The sequence below is a fragment of the Phlebotomus papatasi genome, chromosome 3 (genome assembly GCF_024763615.1).
Source record: "Phlebotomus papatasi isolate M1 chromosome 3, Ppap_2.1, whole genome shotgun sequence".
In the NCBI taxonomy this organism is placed as follows: Eukaryota; Metazoa; Arthropoda; class Insecta; order Diptera; family Psychodidae; genus Phlebotomus; species Phlebotomus papatasi.
Genome location: NC_077224.1, coordinates 18,428,262 through 18,446,044, shown reverse-complemented (window position 1 = coordinate 18,446,044; position 17,783 = coordinate 18,428,262). Strand labels below are relative to the sequence as shown.

Here is a 17,783-nt window from a genome sequence, read left to right as displayed (position 1 = left end):
TCTAATTTATGCTCTGCAATTTTACTTTATTGTAGCCGACGTTTCGATCCTGGATGGGATCTTCTTCAGGGCATCAAAGTATGAAGGAGAACAATTGTCAATTTCACATAAAACACTACTTCCTGATCTTGTACCTTTGAAGCTCTCTCACCCATCACCAGTTGAGTTGAGTGGGTTTCACGTTTTTTTTTCATGAGGTCCTCGTGGGTTCATAGGGTTCCCCGTTCGTTTGTCGGGTTCCACGTGGATTCCTCATGCTCCCCGTTCGTTCCTCGTGAACTGCTCGGATTTCCCGGGCTTTCTTCATGGGTTCCTCGTGGGTTTCTTGGGTATTCCATGCGTTATTCGAGTTCCTCGTGGATATCTCATGTACCTCGTTCGTTTCTCAAGGGTTTCTCGGGTTTTGGATGGGCTTCGTATACGTTCTTCAGATGTCTCATTCCCCGAGTTCCCCTTCCAAATTAATTCGAATTCTCTGCAATAAATTCTTGATAAAAATCATGATATTTTATAAGAATCCCAATTATTATTTTACCTAACTCCTCTAACTCATTTCAAGTTTTATTTACAAGGATTTCTAGTTTTTCATTCTTCGCGCTATTCGCGCTGCATCTTTGGCGTTTCTTGGGTTTCGCGCGGCGAATTGACAATGATTCCTCAATATGAATCACCCCTTTGTCCTTTACTAAAAATTTTAAATTAAACGAAATTAGCAGAAAGTTATAAAAATATAGGAAAAGTGTAGCCTGTCTAGTTGCCGTACACTGAGAAAAAAAGAGGGTGCGATTAACTTTTTTTTTTCTCATAAATTTAACACTTTTTAGGTGTAAAAATATATCAACATTTTTTAATGTTAATTTTACACCTTTTTAAGGGCAAAATTAACATGAAAAAGGGTAACTTTAACCCCCAATACACCTAAAAAGGGTAATATTTACACCGATTTTGGATCAATATTGCAGGATAAAATTAACATTTTCGGAATGTTCTTGTGACTTTTTCGGATTTCTCTCAGAGTAGGACTCGATGATTTACCCTTTTCATTTCTACAATCTGCTTCAATTATTTCTACTCTTTGTACAAATGAGAAAATGCTTCACTGCAGGTCCTGGGACTAACAGAGTCGGCTGATTTGATAAATCTTGAGAAGTATGCTCAGTATGCAATTGCAATTGCGGCCAGATTCAAGTCTGGCCTGGGGCGATTGAGTGAGAAAGTGACGGTAAAGGTGAAGCCTGAGGATGTCCCATTGAATCTCCGTGCTCAGGATGTTAGTACACATTCAATGACTCTGAGCTGGTCACCACCAATTCGACTCAATCCCACTAGCTACAAAATCTCTTTCGATGCCATCAAGGAGTTTGTGGACTCGCAGGGTATCACACAGACACAAATAGTGCCCAAGAGGGAGATTATCCTCAAGCACCACGTCAAGTCGCACACGATTAATGAGCTCTCCCCATTCACCACCTACAGTGTCAATGTGAGCGCCATTCCGGCCGACTATTCCTACAAGCCACCCACCAAAATCACCGTCACCACCCAAATGGCAGCCCCCCAGCCCATGGTTAAGCCTGACTTCTACGGTGTCGTCAATGGTGAGTGTGCAGAGACTTTATTTGATTTAGTCCCAAACGTTATAAATTCCCACTGATCTCTAGGGGGTCTCAAATCGATGGTAATTGGAAATTGGAGCATCTTTCGGTTGCTCCATTAATTCATGGGCAATTTTCTAATGCATTTTTTTCTTAGGTCTCGGGGCAGAATTTTAAGATTAATTAATTTTTTTTTGAAGGAAAAATTTAAATTTGTGCATAATCATAGAGTGCTATAACTTTTCAGTACATTAAAATTTCGTATGACTGACACTAGAGGCGGTGAAATCGATTTTGGGAACCTCAATTTCGAATATCGAAATTTTCGATTTCGAATATGGTAAGTGTGCCAAATTCCGGCCAGCTTGCAATTCCGGCCACCTGTTTTATTCCTCGAATTTCCTTGAAGTTTTAGGTTTTATATATTCTAGAGATTATACAATTCAAAAGAAAAACAGAAAATGTAATTTCGGCAAACGAGATGACGTGAAACAGACATTGAAAGAAATCCCGAAGAGCTAGGAACTATGACAATAAAGGTGGCCGAAATAAGGGACCAAAGCCATGTTTATATTTTTATTAATTTTAAAATGTACTAAGAATGATTTTAGAGAAAATAAAGACGATAAATTGTTAACAAGTTTCCATGCAACATTCCTTAACAAAAAGGAATGAAAAAAATCAATTTGTATTAAAAATATTACATTTCAAATTTGAGACTTTGGCGCTTACATGTAACTATGCCGAAATTTGGCACACTTACCCTAGCTTGGACTGAGGCGGATAATATTTCCTTTGATAGTGCATTAGCGGCATTAGCATCATTTTTACTCATTTTTTTTACAAAGTTCCAGCGAAAAAGAGCATTTTAGTTAGTTTGGTTCTTGCTTTTTTTTCGCTTCACAGAAAGTTATGCAAAGTTATTTTTTCAAAGTGTTGCACGAAAAGTTTGACACTGCGTCGATTTTGATAATATTTTCCTTCATTTTCTCTCTCGATTTAAATTCTAAGTGGCAAATTGTTTTCTTAGATTGTCACACTATATAAAAAAAATGGAGTTTGTAGTAAATTAGTGTAAATAATTTAAATTTCAAATAATTTTCTTGATGAATATTTGCGGGTCTTTAGCTCAATCCAAAATATTTTTAACATTTTAAAATATCACGCGTTATGAAGCATTGAAGGATAGGTTTTAGGGCTTTATAATTACATCAAAAATACTTAAAATACATTTAAGCGAATGAAAATTTTGATTTTAAATTGTTTTAAATGGTCCTGTGTTGTAAAATCTATTAGCATTATTATCAAGATATTTTACAAAACAAATCGAAATTATGCATAAAAATGTGATTTTTTCCATTAAGATTTTTGGTTATGAGTATTAGACTCCTGGCTAAAGTGGCGGAGAACAGAAAATTTTATAAAAATTGGCATTTTCTTGAGGAAATTTAATGCAAAATCCTCAAGAAAATATGAAAATCTGGAAAATCTTTTTAATATTTTCTAGTATTAGGACACCCATAAAAAACAACTCAAAATATCAAAATACGTTTTTCGTTGGGAAAATAAATTTACCAACATAAAAAAAAACATTTTCACTCAAGATAATAGAAAAATAATTTTTGGCAAAGTTCATGAAGGAAATATTTTTGATAAGATTATGCAAACTGAGAATTTCTCAATATTTCCAGGCGTCCGTGAAAAAAATAAAATATATTTTTATTATTTTTTTTTTATTATTATTATTATTAATTTGTTTCTTTTGGGTGTTTTTTATAAAATAAAAGAAGAAAGAAAAAATATTTGGAAATACTTTTGGATAAATAAATACGAGTATTAAAATAAATATTAAGGAATAAATATTTTACAAATATAAAAAAAATATATTTTGTAGGGCAACGTTTTACCTAAAAATTGGTGAAATTCGCATTAATATACAATTATTATGATTTTCAACGATTTTTTAAAATGTGGCATAAAAACTACGATCACCTTTGATTTGGGAAAATTGTAAAAAGCGAGAAAATGCAAAATATTAAAAATATTGACCGCAAGCTGAAAGTGAAATTTAAAGAATTGATTTCGATCTATTTTTAGAATGAATGCAAAAAGACATCTCGTCAGTTAAATCAGCATTTATCGTAACTTCATTTTTGCGATTTTGAGATATATACATATTTAGAATCGGCGTAATTGTGTTTATTAAACGCACTTGTGAAAAAGAAACTTTTATAAGCACAATAAAAATTATTTTAAACAAAAACTATCGTAAGTGCCCTTAATTAAGAAAAAATTATCAGAATTTGACGTAACTTCCATTTTTGGGGAAGTTACGACAAATTTCCATACAAAATTTTCAGTAATCAGCATTTGCCGTAACTTATTTTGCTCGTTTGCGTGGCTTGTAATTTGCAGCAAAAATCTAATATTTCTCATTAAAACGTTCACAAACTCTTCCAAATATCCAAAGACAGTGCGAATAGTGTAACATCAAATCATTTTAATTCAATATTTGCGAGAAGAAGTGAGAAAAAATCCCTACCCATCTGTCATTAATTCAAAACAAAACAAGCGACGTGGCGCACAAAATTTATTCAATAAAACTTATGAAATAAAAGCTTTTAGGGCCAGGGACCACAGTTTAATTGACTAATTTAGTTAAATAAAGGCGCTTATTATCACTAGAATAATTCAAATTGGTATAATGCATTTTAGAAAATTGTCGTAACTTCCAAGATCTCCATACATGGAAGTTACGGCTTTATAAATTATGGAAGTTACGATAAAATATTATTGTGTTTCTTCTAACATATTTCTCAATATTGCAGCTTTTAAATAATTTTATAAAGATTTTGTCGATTTAATTTACAGTTTATTAGTGCCACCTCTATTGTTTTGACTCAAAAGTATCGCATTCGGGGCTCATTTTTAAGAAAAATAAAGCTGAACTGAAAATTTCGTATCCTGAAAAGTTGTCAAAAGGAAGTTACGACAAATGCTGATTTAACTGACGATCTGTCCCCATCCTTTTCACTCTTTCATAGTGCGAAGGGTGCAAAGCACAAGTATTTCCCCACGGTGTGTTTTTTTCTACCCCTTTGATCGTGCTGGATCGCCTTAACGAGGCAACTAATCGTATAGCTCAACGGTAGAGAAGGGAATGTACAGACTCACTAACACACACAAAAATGTTCAATTTTCTCGCTGACAAAATTTCCATCCAATTCTCTTTCTAGCACTTTTGATGTTCATTTTTCATTCTGAGCCCCTCAATTGTGATCCATAATGAAGAGAGTGAGGACAAGTACCACAATCGCAAAGAAAGTGGAAGTCGTCGAGCAATTTCAATAATAAAAGTCGTTGATAATTTTAAAAAATGACATGAACTATAGTGCGACTCAAATGTCAAATCTGGAACCAAATGTGGCCTATAGCGGGGTTCTACTGTAGTTAAATAAGAAAATACAGTAGAGTCTCGCTATAGTCCATATTTGGTTCCAGATTTGACACTTGGATCACACTATAGTTCAGAGGTGTGCAAGAAACCGTTGAAACCGAATTAACGTCAAATGAAACATGTACGTCAATGGTCAAAACGCTACTATAACAAACTTATTTTGACGTTAATTCGGTTTCAACGGTTTCTTGCACACCTCTGTATAGTTCATGTTATTTTTTTTTAAATTATCAACGACTTTTAGTATTGAGATTTTTCGAGGGCTTCGACTTTCTTAGCGATTGTGGTACTTGTCCTCGCTCTCTTCATTATGGATCACAATTATCACAACTTACTCAATAAAGTTTGCCAAAAATATTAAAATAATTATGACAACATTTCATGTTGCCTACTAAAAAACATAACCTCACTTAAAATTAGTGTTTTGAAATCAACGGTCGATAAATTGTGGACTATAGAGCGATGGCCTATAGCGGGACTCTACTGTAAGACCCAACACGCCCAGTTTTTCCGTTTGGTGAGAACATTCTGGTAAAATGTTAGGTTATGTTTGGTTTAACCTAGCAATTTCAGGTTACAGTAAAAATGGAAAACTCATTTTTCCCTTATCAATGGAGCAGTCTAATGCAACTTGAATGAGCTGCATTTTGTGAAATTTCAAAAATAAAAAAAAAAAACAGATGCTGAGGAAAAACTTTTTTGAGATTACATAACCTCAATTCATGAAATAATTCTTTATTTAATTTTTTTATCCCCAAAATTCAATTTACAATGAATTTTGCAAGCATTTCAGAGTTGCCATGAAAAATTCCAGCCATCTCAGCTACCCTTAAGCTTATTTTGTCTTCTAAAATTGTCTATTATTGAACATATTTTGTCCACGTTTGGTACAAAAAATCTCCAAATGTGTAATTCCATTGGAAGCAAAAGGAAAAAAAAAGATGTGAAATTTATTCATGAAAATGTCGATAATGAACTCGAGGGAATAAAAAGAGTCCCGGTTTTTTTTCTCTTTCACTGATTTTTCAGGTGAGGAGATACAGGTGATTCTCCCACAGGCTTCGGAGGAATATGGTCCAATATCCCATTACTATCTGATTGTGGTGCCGGAAGATAAGTCAAATTTGCACAAGAATCCAGATCAATTTCTCACGGAGGACATGCTGCCGGGACGTCGTATTGAACGTACCAATGCACCCTATATTGCAGCAAAATTCCCCCAGAGAAACATTCCATACACCTTTCACCTGGGTTCCGGTGAGATTTATCACAATTTCACGAATAAGAAATTGGAGCGCGGCAAGAGATATCGGATTTTCGTGAGGGCTGTTGTCGATACGCCTCAGAAGCATCTCTACACGTCCAGTCCATTTTCTGAATTTCTGGCCTTGGACATGCGAGAAGCACCACCAGGAGAACCACCAAATCGACCTCTGCCCAATATTCCCTTTGATCCTGAGGTGTCAGTCAATAAAAATTCCAATGAACCCGGAATGTTTTGGGTGGTTGGACCAATTATTGCTGCTCTTCTCATCTGCTTCATCTTTGTCGTCATCTACTTCGTGAAGCGTCGCAGGCAATCCTGCAAGACACCCGATCAAGCTGCTGTTACACGTCCTCTGATGGCAGCGGATTTGGGTGCTGGACCAGCTCCATCGGATCCAGTTGACATGAGAAGATTGAACTTCCAAACTCCCGGAATGATCAGTCATCCACCGATTCCCATCACGGAATTTGCCAATCACATCGAACGCCTCAAAGCATCAGACAATCTCAAATTTTCCCAGGAGTACGAGAGTATCGAACCTGGTCAGCAATTCACATGGGATCATTCCAATTTGGAAGTGAATAAGTCAAAGAATCGCTATGCCAATGTCACGGCATACGATCACAGTCGAGTCATTCTGCAGACGATGGATAGTCAGGGATCGGACTACATCAATGCCAATTACTGCGATGGATACAGGAAACACAATGCTTACGTTGCTACTCAGGGACCTCTTCAGGTGAGTTCTAAAAAGTTTTTTTCTTAGGTACCGAAGAACATTTTCAAACTGGACTATACCTTCAAAAGGATTATATATCTGGCGGAAGTGTATGCAATTTCAGCTCTTCCGGTGTTCGCCAGAGAACTTGTTCTTTTCAAATCAAAAGACTCCGAATTTTTGTCAACCGATTTTTTTTGGCAAAAATTCGGAGTCTTTTGAAATTTTCAGAACAAATCTGAACCCTGCAGATTCTAAATTCGAAGGCCTTTCAAATGAATCCAAATTTATCGCAAACGAGTGAAAAATATGGTCTCCAGAGTTCTTTATGTTTTTGTTTTCGAAAAATTGTCAACAGGAAAGAATCGATCTAATCATAGATGTCGCTTTTTCAAAGGAAAAGGCATTTGAAAAGTGGTTTTAAAATTCAGATTTCAAAAGCTCACAGCCAGGATTTCACCCAAGGAAAAAGGCATTCGAAAATCGTCTTCGAAAGTCGAATTTAAGAAATTTTGTATTTTGTAAAATTCTCCATGTAACGCATCCTTACGGAGATTAAGATCTTCTACAGGAATTTCACCAGAAAATTCTTTTAATCAGCCTTTTATAAGTATTAAAATTACTTGTCAAATCCTGGTTCGTCAAGGCAGCTACAGCTATTTTGTTTGTTGGGGAACCTCATAATATTCCTATTTTCTGCCCTATAATAATTCTCCTTAAAATCACAGAGTAACTTTTAATTATTTTCTTACTTTCGTATTTCATAAACCCAATATCGAAAACTCCCTGTTTGAACACTGTTCAACAAAGGTGTTCGGAACAGGGTTCGCTTTAATGTAAATCCTTACGGCGGTGGCGTGGAAAAAAACCAACGCGGTTAATGCAATAGTTCTCCTTGGTGGCCTCCACTTTCTGAACATTTGAGAGGCCGCTACCGTCGCGGCATGTCGAACAGGGAACTCTATCGTTGCTGGGAATCTGCTTATGCGAAAACTTAGTTTGAAAATTCGAAATTGAGTTTGAATTATTCGAACATCAACGACATTTTGTATCAATGGAGAAATGACCCCCTTTTAGCCAAGACACTTTTAGAGAAACATACTTTGGCTATGAGCACTTTAATTTTCGGATTTAGATTTAGATAGAAAATTCGAAATTAATTTTGAGTTCTTCGAACATCAACACCACATTTTGTATAGAATAGGTAAATATTTATCTTTTCATCAAGATACTTTCGAAGATTCAATGATAGCACAGATGAATATTTAAATTTTTGACATTTTCGCAAGGGAATGTGATTTCGTGTTCGAATACCGAAATATTTCGTATGTTAGCAGAATTCCAGTTAGCAGTCTTCAATTTGTTATAAGGGCAGAATCACATTGACAATAAAATGCTCGCCGTAGCCTCACCATATTTCGTTAATTTACGCATTTTCATTGCAATTCTAACGCAAATTCTTGATTACCGTATTACCTTATCTCATACTCGGTGGCACTAGGTGAAAATAATATAAGAAAATTGAGGAAATAAAACGAAAATTCGATAAACAGTGAGCAAAAAAAGTTGTAAGAGAAATTAATCATACAGTTTTTGTTTTTGCTCGCCGTTTATCTTATTTCGTTTTATTTCTTCAATTTTCTTTTATTTTTTATTTTCACCTAGAGCCACCGAGTATGAGATAAGGTAATACCGTAATCAAGAATTTGCGTAAGAATTTCAATGAAAATGCGTAAATTAAAGAAATACGCTGAGCATTTTACTGTCAATGTGATTCTGCCCAAAAAATCAAAGCAAAGAAATATACAATTTTGCTGCTCATTTAGGAAATACTAGACTAGCACCTTAAAGGGAAACCTGAATTAGGAAGCCAGGCTAGCCCCTTAAGGAGGAAGCCTCAATTAGGAAGCCAGGCTAAACCTATTTCAGGCTAGCCCCTTAATGGGTAAGCCTGAATTAGGAAGCCAGGCTAGCCTTTTTTCAGACTGACCTCTTAATGGGGAAGCCTGAATTAGCAAGCCAGCCTAACCCTATTTCAGGCTAACCCCTTAATGGGAAAGCCTGAATTAAGAAGCCACAGGATAGCCTTATTTCAGGCTAACCCCTTAATGAGGAAGTTTGATTTAGGAAGCCAGTTTAGTCTCTTTACAGACTGGCCTCTTAATGGAGAAGCCTGAATTAGCAAGCCAGGTTAACGTTATTTCTGGCTAACACCTTAATGGGAAAGCCTGAATTAAGAAGCCAGGCTGACATCTTTTCAGACTGGCCTCTTAATGGGGTGGGGAAGCCTGAATTAGGAAGCCAGGCTATCCCCTTAGTGAGGAAGCCTGAATTAGGTGGCCAGGCTAACCCCATTTCAGGCTAGCCGCTTAATGGGGAAGTCTGAATTAGGAAGCCAGGCTAGCCCCTTAATGGGAAAGTCTGAATTAGGAAGCCAGGCTAGCCCCTTAATGGGAAAGTCTGAATTAGGAAGCCAGGCTAGCCCCTTAATGGGAAAGTCTGAATTAGGAAGCCAGGCTAGCCCCTTAATGGGAAAGTCTGAATTAGGAAGCCAGGCTAGTCTTATTTCAAGCTAGCTCCTTAATGGGAAAGCCTGAATTAGGAAGCCAGGCTATACCTATTTCAGGCTGACCCCTTAATGGGAAAGCCTGTGTTAGGAAGCCAGGTTAGCGTTATTTCAGGCTAGTCCGTTAATGGAGAAGCCTGAATTAGGAAGCCAGGCTAGCCCCATTTCAGGCTAGCCCCTTAATGGAGAAGCCTGAATTGGGAAGCCAGGCTAACCCTATTTCGGGCTAACCCCTCAATGGGAAAGCCTGAATTAGGAAGCCACGCTAGTCTTTTTTCAGACTGGCCTCTTAATGGAGAAGCCTGAATTAGGAAGCCAAGATAAACCTATTTCAGGCTAGCCCCTTAATGGAGAAGCCTGAATTAGTAAGCCAGGCTAGTCTTTTTTCAGACTGGCCTCTTAATGCGAAAGCCTGAATTAGGAAGCCAGGATAGTCTTTTTTCAGGCTAGCCCCTTAATGGGAAAGCCTGAATTAGGAAGCCAGGCTAGTCTTTTTTCAGACTGGTGTCTTTATGGGGAAGCCTGTCTTAGGAAGCCAGGTTAGCCCCTTAATGAGGAAGCCAGGCTAAACCTATTTCAGGCTAGCCCCTTAATGGAGAATCCTGAATTAGTAAGCCAGGCTAGCTTTATATCAGGCTAGCCGCTTAAGGGGGATGTCTGATTTAGCCTGATTAAGCAATAAAGAAATTATAGATCTCTTTTGACCTTGTAATTCAGGCCCCGTTAAAGAAGTCTCTCAAGAGAGTTACCCCAGTTGACCTTAAATGCATTCTTGCCAATTTAGCGCCTGGAGTGTGACTCTTGGCAGACTGTTCTATTGAGTTGGTTCTTATTGATTTTCTCACCCGAAGTATACGGTTAAGTGTAAATCTCTCTGAAAGGATCAAATTGTTGAAACAAAAAGGCCTGTTGCGCACTAGGCTGACGCATAATTTTCCGCAGGATACTTGTGCTGATTTCTGGAGAATGTGCTGGGAATTGCGCACTTCCACCATTGTCATGATGACTCGCCTGGAGGAGCGTGCGAGGATCAAGTGTGACCAGTACTGGCCATCTCGGGGCAGTGAGACTTACGGGCAGCTCACAGTGACCATCTCGGAAACTCAGGAACTGGCCACGTACAGCATCCGCACTTTCCAGGTGTGCAAGCAGGGCAGTGGCGAGAGGCGAGAGATTAAGCAGCTGCAGTTCACAGCATGGCCAGATCATGGAGTTCCTGACCATCCGGCACCATTTCTGCAATTTCTGCGTCGCTGTCGTGCTCTCACTCCGCCGGATTCGGGTCCAGTGATTGTGCACTGTTCGGCTGGTGTTGGCCGGACGGGATGCTTCATTGTCATTGACTCGATGCTGGAGAGGATGAAGCATGAGAAGACAATCGATATCTATGGGCATGTGACTTGTCTGAGGGCACAACGAAATTACATGGTTCAGACAGAGGATCAGTACATCTTCATCCATGATGCCATCCTCGAGGCCATCATCTGTGGGAACACAGAAGTGGCTGCCCGGAATCTGCACAATCACATCCAGAAGCTCATGCAGACAGAACCTGGAGAGAATATCACGGGAATGGAGGTGGAATTTAAGAAATTGTCGAATATCAAAGCAGACAGCTCGCGTTTCGTGACGGCCAATTTGCAGTGCAACAAACACAAGAATCGCCTTGTGCACATCCTTCCGTACGAATCCAGTCGCGTGTGCATCAGTCCAATTCGTGGCATCGAGGGCAGTGACTATATCAATGCTAGCTTCATTGATGGGTGAGTGCAGCTTGGGAGAAAATGTCTGTTTTGACTCTTTGTTGATTGATTGCCTGTCGCTGTGTCACTTCAGGTATCGCTACAGGAATGCCTATATTGCTGCCCAGGGACCTCTTCAGGACACCGCCGAGGACTTTTGGCGCATGCTGTGGGAGCACAATTCGACCATTGTGGTGATGCTGACCAAACTCAAAGAAATGGGAAGGGTAAGTCAGATTTTTTTATGCTTCAGTTTTTTTCTTTTCTTATCATTCTTTCAGCTTCTTGTACCAAAAAAAAAGAAACACTGAGGGATGCTAAATTATTTATTTATTGAAGCGCAAACAGATGATTTTTTTTGCAGAAGAAAAGTTTCCCTTCCGTATTTAAAAGAGAATTTTATAAATAGAAAGATTGTTCTGTGGATTTTTTGTTTAATTGTCTGAATTCTTATTTGCAATTTGACTTTATTTAATTTTGCACCTCCTAGAGATATTTTAATTCTTTTTTTTACAAAGACAAAATTAGATTCCAGAAGGGTTATTAAAATTTGGCAGCGACTTTTTGGTCAGTAAAAAATAAAATTTGGTCAGTAAAAAATCAAATGTGGTCAGTAAAAAGCCAAATGTGGTCAGTAAATAACCAAATTTTATCAGCGTATGTTTTGGTCAATAAAAAATCAAATATGGTCAGTAAAAAAAAATAAAATTTAGTCAGTAAAAAATCAAATTTGGTCGGAAAGAAGTTAACGTTGCGTTGGTCGGTAAAAAGTTAAATTTGGTCAGTAAAAAATTAAATTTGGTCAGTAAAAAATCAGATTCGGTCGGAGAAAAGTCAAATTTGGTCAGTAGTAAAAAGTTAAATTTGGTCAGTAAAAAAGTTAAATTTGGTCAGTATAAAATAAAATTTGGTCAGTGAAAAATCAGATTCGGTCGGAGAAAAGTCAAATTTGGTCAGTAGTAAAAAGTTAAATTTGGTCAGCAAAAAATCAAATTTGGTCAGTAAAAAAGTAAAATTTGGTTAGTATAAAATAAAATTTGGTCAGTAAAAAATCAGATTCGGTCGGAGAAAAGTCAAATTTGGTCAGTAAAAGTTAAAATTGGTCAGTAAAAAATTAAATTTGGTCAGTGAAAAATCAGATTCGGTGAGAGAAAAGTCGAATTTGGTCAGTAAAAAGTTAAATTTGGTCAGTAAAAAATCAAATTTGGTCAGTAAAAAAGTAAAATTTGGTTAGTATAAAATAAAATTTGATCAGTAAAAAGTCAAATTCGGTCGGAGAAAAGTCAAACTTGGTTGGTAAAAAGTTAAATTTGGTCAGTATAAAATAAAATTTGGTCAGTAAAAAATCAGATTCGGTCGGAGAAAAGTCAAACTTTGTCGGTAAAAAGTTAAATTTGGTCAGTGAAAAATCAAAATTGATCAATAAAAAATGAAATTTGATCGGTAAAAAATAAAGAACCTGATCAGTAAAATATCAAATTTTCTGTATTTCGGGAAGTTATCTGTACCGCCTGTTGAGGCAAAGGAAAATTTTCTGTGCTTTGGAAAGTTATCAGTTGCACCTGTTTTATTTTTATAAAAAAAATTAGGAAAGACGAAATCTGAAATACGAAATGGTAAAATACGAACTGTACTAAAATACGAAGTTTCCGCAATACGAATTGTGCAATACTTTTATCCGGATATGCAAAGTTTTAACTTTTATTGGTTTCCTTTTAGTTTTTTATTGACTAAATTATTATTCACTGATCATATTTAATTATCCACTGATTAAATTTCACATTTTACTGGTTTAAAAAAAATCACTGACCAAGTTTGACTTTTTATCGATCAAATTTGACTTTTTATCGAACAAATTTGACTTTTCTCCGACCGAATTTGATTTTTTACTGAACAAATTTTTATTTTATACTGACCAAATTTTATTTATTACTAACCAAATTTTATTTATTACTGACCAAATTTTATTTTTTATGACTCCGGCACACCTTTTAGACCAGGAAAATTTCATGAAGTCTAAATTCGAATTCCTTTCTGTCTCATACGTTTTGAATATGTCTGTCTCATTCTTTCAGACTCTTCTTCTTCTTTTAAACATCACTTTAAATTCAATTTAGCTCAATCAAATTTGGAGTATGAAAGAATTGGATAAACATATGCAAAGCGTGTGAGAAAGAAAGGAATGTGAAGTTTGATTCCATGAAATTTTACCGATCTAAAAGGTGTGCCAGCGCCATTATGACTCCAGCACGCCTTTTAGATCAGGAAAATTTCATGAAGCCGAAATTCGAATCCATTTCTTTCTCACGTGTTTTGCATATGACTATCTCGTTCTTTCGCATACCAAATTCTATTGAGCTAAATTGAATTTGGAGTGATGTTTAAAAGAAGAAGAAGAGTACAAGAGAATGAGATAGACATATTTAAAGCATGTGAGAAAGAAAGGAATTCGAATTTCGACTTCATGAAATTTTCCTGATGTAAAAGGCGTGCTGGAGTCATAAAAAATAAAATTTGGTCAGTAATAAATAGAATTTGGTTAGTAAAAAATAAAATTTGGTCAGTATAAAATAAAAATTTGGTCAGTAAAAAATCAAATTCGGTCGGAGAAAAGTCAAATTTGATCGATAAAAAGTCAAAATATTTTGTTAAGAATCTCACCTAATATTACTCCCTTCGTTCCGAAAAACAAAGTCGTACGTTTGCTAGTACATTTTGTATGAAAAATATTCGACTTTTTTCGGAACAGAGGGAGTATTTCGTAAGCTGAGAGCTTATTAAAAACACCAAAAAGACATTTCCGGGAAGGCCTAGGAGAAATTTTGGAAATTTCGATAGGCCCTTACTGACCCTAGCTGATCCTCCTTGAACTAAAACGTAGATTAGGTATCTAAAACGTTCGAATTAACATGCAATCACAAATACAAAATTTCCAAAGTGGGTACTTGACTATTTTTTTACTGTTAAGCCTTCTTCAGGGGGCGTGGCTTATTTGTCGATAAACAAAACTAAGTCCCGCGTACGAATGGATTAACTTCAATTTTTTGCTTGAGATGCATTTTTACTATCCTCATTTAATAACTAAAAGTGCAATATTAATTTTATCTATTATATCTGAAGGGGCGTGGCCTAAAATTACTTTTACGGAAATTACTTTTTCGGAAAATACAATGTACGTATTTTCTTTTCTTTTTTTCACAAAAAAAAATGAAATAAAATTAGGAAAAATGCTACCAATACTGGCCACATGAGCGTTCTGTGCGGTATCAGTGCTACGTGGTGGATCCGATTGCGGAGTACAATATGCCGCAGTACAAGCTGCGTGAGTTCAAAGTGACGGACGCCAGGGATGGCTCATCGAGGACAGTGCGTCAGTTCCAGTTTATCGATTGGCCAGAGCAGGGAGTACCCAAATCAGGTGAAGGTTTTATCGATTTTATTGGGCAGGTGCACAAGACGAAGGAGCAATTTGGCCAAGATGGCCCAATAACTGTGCACTGCAGTGCTGGAGTTGGTCGAACGGGTGTCTTCATAACGCTCAGCATTGTGCTGGAGCGAATGCAGTACGAAGGTGTGCTGGATGTCTTCCAGACTGTGCGAATTTTGCGATCTCAGCGACCGGCCATGGTGCAGACTGAGGATCAGTATCAGTTCTGCTATCGTGCTGCTCTTGAGTATCTTGGGTCATTTGACCACTATGCCAATTGAGGGGGAGGGAGGAGAGTGTCGTAAGTAAGACGAGTGTTTTTTGTGCCCACTTGTGCCAGATTTTGTGATGACTGACACCATATTCAAAAAATGTCTGACTGAGAAGGGATGGGCAATTTTGCTTTCCTCTTCTGGCAATTTCCGAGGTCTACGTTAACTTAGAAAATATTTGTATATTTATTTTATTTGTTTTTTTTTTGTTGTATTTAGCTGCAATTCACCGGGGTAAGCTAAAAAAAAGCTTCCTTTTCTGCCTGAAATGCAAAAAAACAAGTGTTTAGAAAAATGTTTAGAAAAATGCAGAAAGGGTTTTGTACGAGCTAAAGGTGAGTGTCCATGATTAAAGTTTATACAGTAGAGTCTCGCTATAGGCCATCGCTCTATAGTCCACAATTTATCGACCGTTGATTTCAAAACACTGATTTTAAGTTAGGTTATGTTTTTTAGTATGCGACATGCATAATTATTTTAATATTTTTGGCAAACTTTATTAAGTAGTTGTGATAATTGTGATCCACAATGAAGAGAGCAAGGACAAGTACCACAATCGCAAAGAAAGTGGAAGCCGTCGAACAATTTTAATACTAAAAATCGTTGATAATTTTAAAAAATTACATGGACTATAGTGCGACCCAAGTGTCAAATTTGAAACCAAATATGGACTATAGCGAGACTCTACTGTATGCAACGTAATAATAATACTCATAACTAAAAATTATTGCAGAATTATTTTATTAAAATATAAATGCTTAAATCCTAGGTAACAGTAGAATTTTCTATGAAAATTTCCTAAAATGGATGGATCGGTAACGAAGTGTTACATGAATAATCTATTAATTTCGATTGTGGTTTATTTAAAATAAAAATAATCCAAATTGTGGCTTTATAGAGGCCTCGAGAACGTTTTTTCTTTGTTTGACGTGACGTATAGATAGCGTGCGTGTAGATGTCAACCTTGTCACAGTTTTAAATCCAAATTGGAGAGTTTAGAATTCTGAGTTTAAAGTAAACCGCCATTTGAGTTTAAGACACATTTTATTGCTTAAAATATTTTTAAAAGCATGAACCTTCAAAAATTTAAATTTTTCTTTTGATTTAAAAATGATAAAAATCCAGAAAATTTAAAGATTTTGACATTCTGAAACCGTAAAATATCAATTGTAAAACTGCTTCATTCACAGATGGAGTTTAAAAAATTCGAAAAACATTTTCGAAAGCCAAAGAAAAAATATTTTTACTTCTAGTTTCGCCCACATGGCTACTGAAGTATTTTCTGTTCGAATTTCGAAGTATCTCAGGTGTCAAAATGTATCTGTTTTTGCTCTGTTGTGGGGAAAATCGAAGCAGCAAAGATCATTTACATTACATTATAATTCCCCTCTTAATAACTAAAAATATTTTCAACAGCTTGACAGTAATATTTCACAAATTCTCCGTACTTTTTGCACAAAAATTTGGTTCGAAAATCCGAATTTCTTCGAACATGAACGACTTTTTGTGCAAATAGACTTCCATTTTTCTTTTTTCCGAGAGATTAATTCGATAATCAAACTCCAGCTGTGAATGGGAAGAATATGTCAAACATATTGGGATCATAATATTCAAGACACAAACACGGATTATTCCAAATGTCAAAATTTTAAATTTCATTTCGGTTTAATATAGAATTCCATCCGATTCCATCTTAATGTAGAAGATTTCTATAAGAATTATCGTAAAGAAATATCCAAACTGAGAAAGGTCTTTTTATCATAAACCATCCAGGAATTATCCGTTCTCTATATTGTTAAGAAATACTTCGCATATTTTTATCATTTTAATTCGTAAATCTTTGTATTATTATTGATGATTAAAAACATCGATTTTTGTCTTTACACACTATAGCATTTTTTAAAAAGATTTTCTAAAGAAAATTTCCCCTATCAATCTAATTTGAAATCTCTTGCATTCTAACTAATCAAGAAACGCGATACGGTTGAAATATTTTAGATAATACACTTAATGTTTTTTATATGAATAATGCAAAAATAAGAAATTAAATTATTCAAATTTTTTTAGGTTATATTTGACCTAACCTCAACAATAAAACTTATCTGGTTTCCGTGAATTTCCAAGCTTAATACAATTCGGAATTTAACGATAATACCTTGAATGATCAGTAGGGGAATTTTCTAACAACATGATAATGTCATATGACAATTTTTCGCAGTTCAAATTGGGAATAGGAAAACATTAAAAAGGCCGTTGAACATCAAATGGCTATTAAGAGCGCTCTGACGCTCTCAGTCATTGATTTTGAATAGTATTTTCGAATAATTTACCTAAAATTATCCAATAAAAATGTTTGAATTTGTCATATGACTTTGTCACTGTTACAGAATTCCTCTACAGGTTGCATTATATTTTTGAGGTTAGAAATCAAAAATAAATAAATAAAAATGATGAAATCATGGATTTTTGAATAATTCTGTCCAATTCTGTCTCAAGAGAATTTTTAAAATGAGGGTTAATACTATCTAGAGATGTTGGCCCATTGAGACATTTTAATAATTTGATTTAATTTAAAATTTTAATTAATTTTATTTCGGTTTTCAGAATTGAAGGAAATATTTCTTGAATGAACCTGAACTAAACCTTAAAACCCTTTTTTTCTTTAAAAGAAATACCATTAAAGGTTATTCTACCATTTTTTGACAGATACTAAATAAATGTAGGGCGAAGTGGGGCAGC

The 17,783-nt window shown here is 35.8% G+C and overlaps 1 protein-coding gene across 3 annotated transcripts in view; it reads left to right on the top strand.

Annotated features, from left to right (window-relative positions):
* LOC129806809 (tyrosine-protein phosphatase Lar) overlaps positions 1-15,238 on the top strand; it is a 284,034-nt gene extending 268,796 nt beyond the window's left edge. For all 3 annotated transcript variants that reach the window (XM_055855583.1, XM_055855585.1, XM_055855584.1), the window contains 5 exons: positions 1,106-1,598; positions 6,082-7,058; positions 10,546-11,366; positions 11,440-11,572; positions 14,568-15,238. In XM_055855583.1, the coding sequence (XP_055711558.1) occupies positions 1,106-1,598; positions 6,082-7,058; positions 10,546-11,366; positions 11,440-11,572; positions 14,568-15,053 (2,910 nt within the window). In that variant the 3' untranslated portion in view covers positions 15,054-15,238. The remainder of the gene's footprint in view (positions 1-1,105; positions 1,599-6,081; positions 7,059-10,545; positions 11,367-11,439; positions 11,573-14,567) is intronic.
* Positions 15,239-17,783: the final 2,545 nt, after the last annotated feature.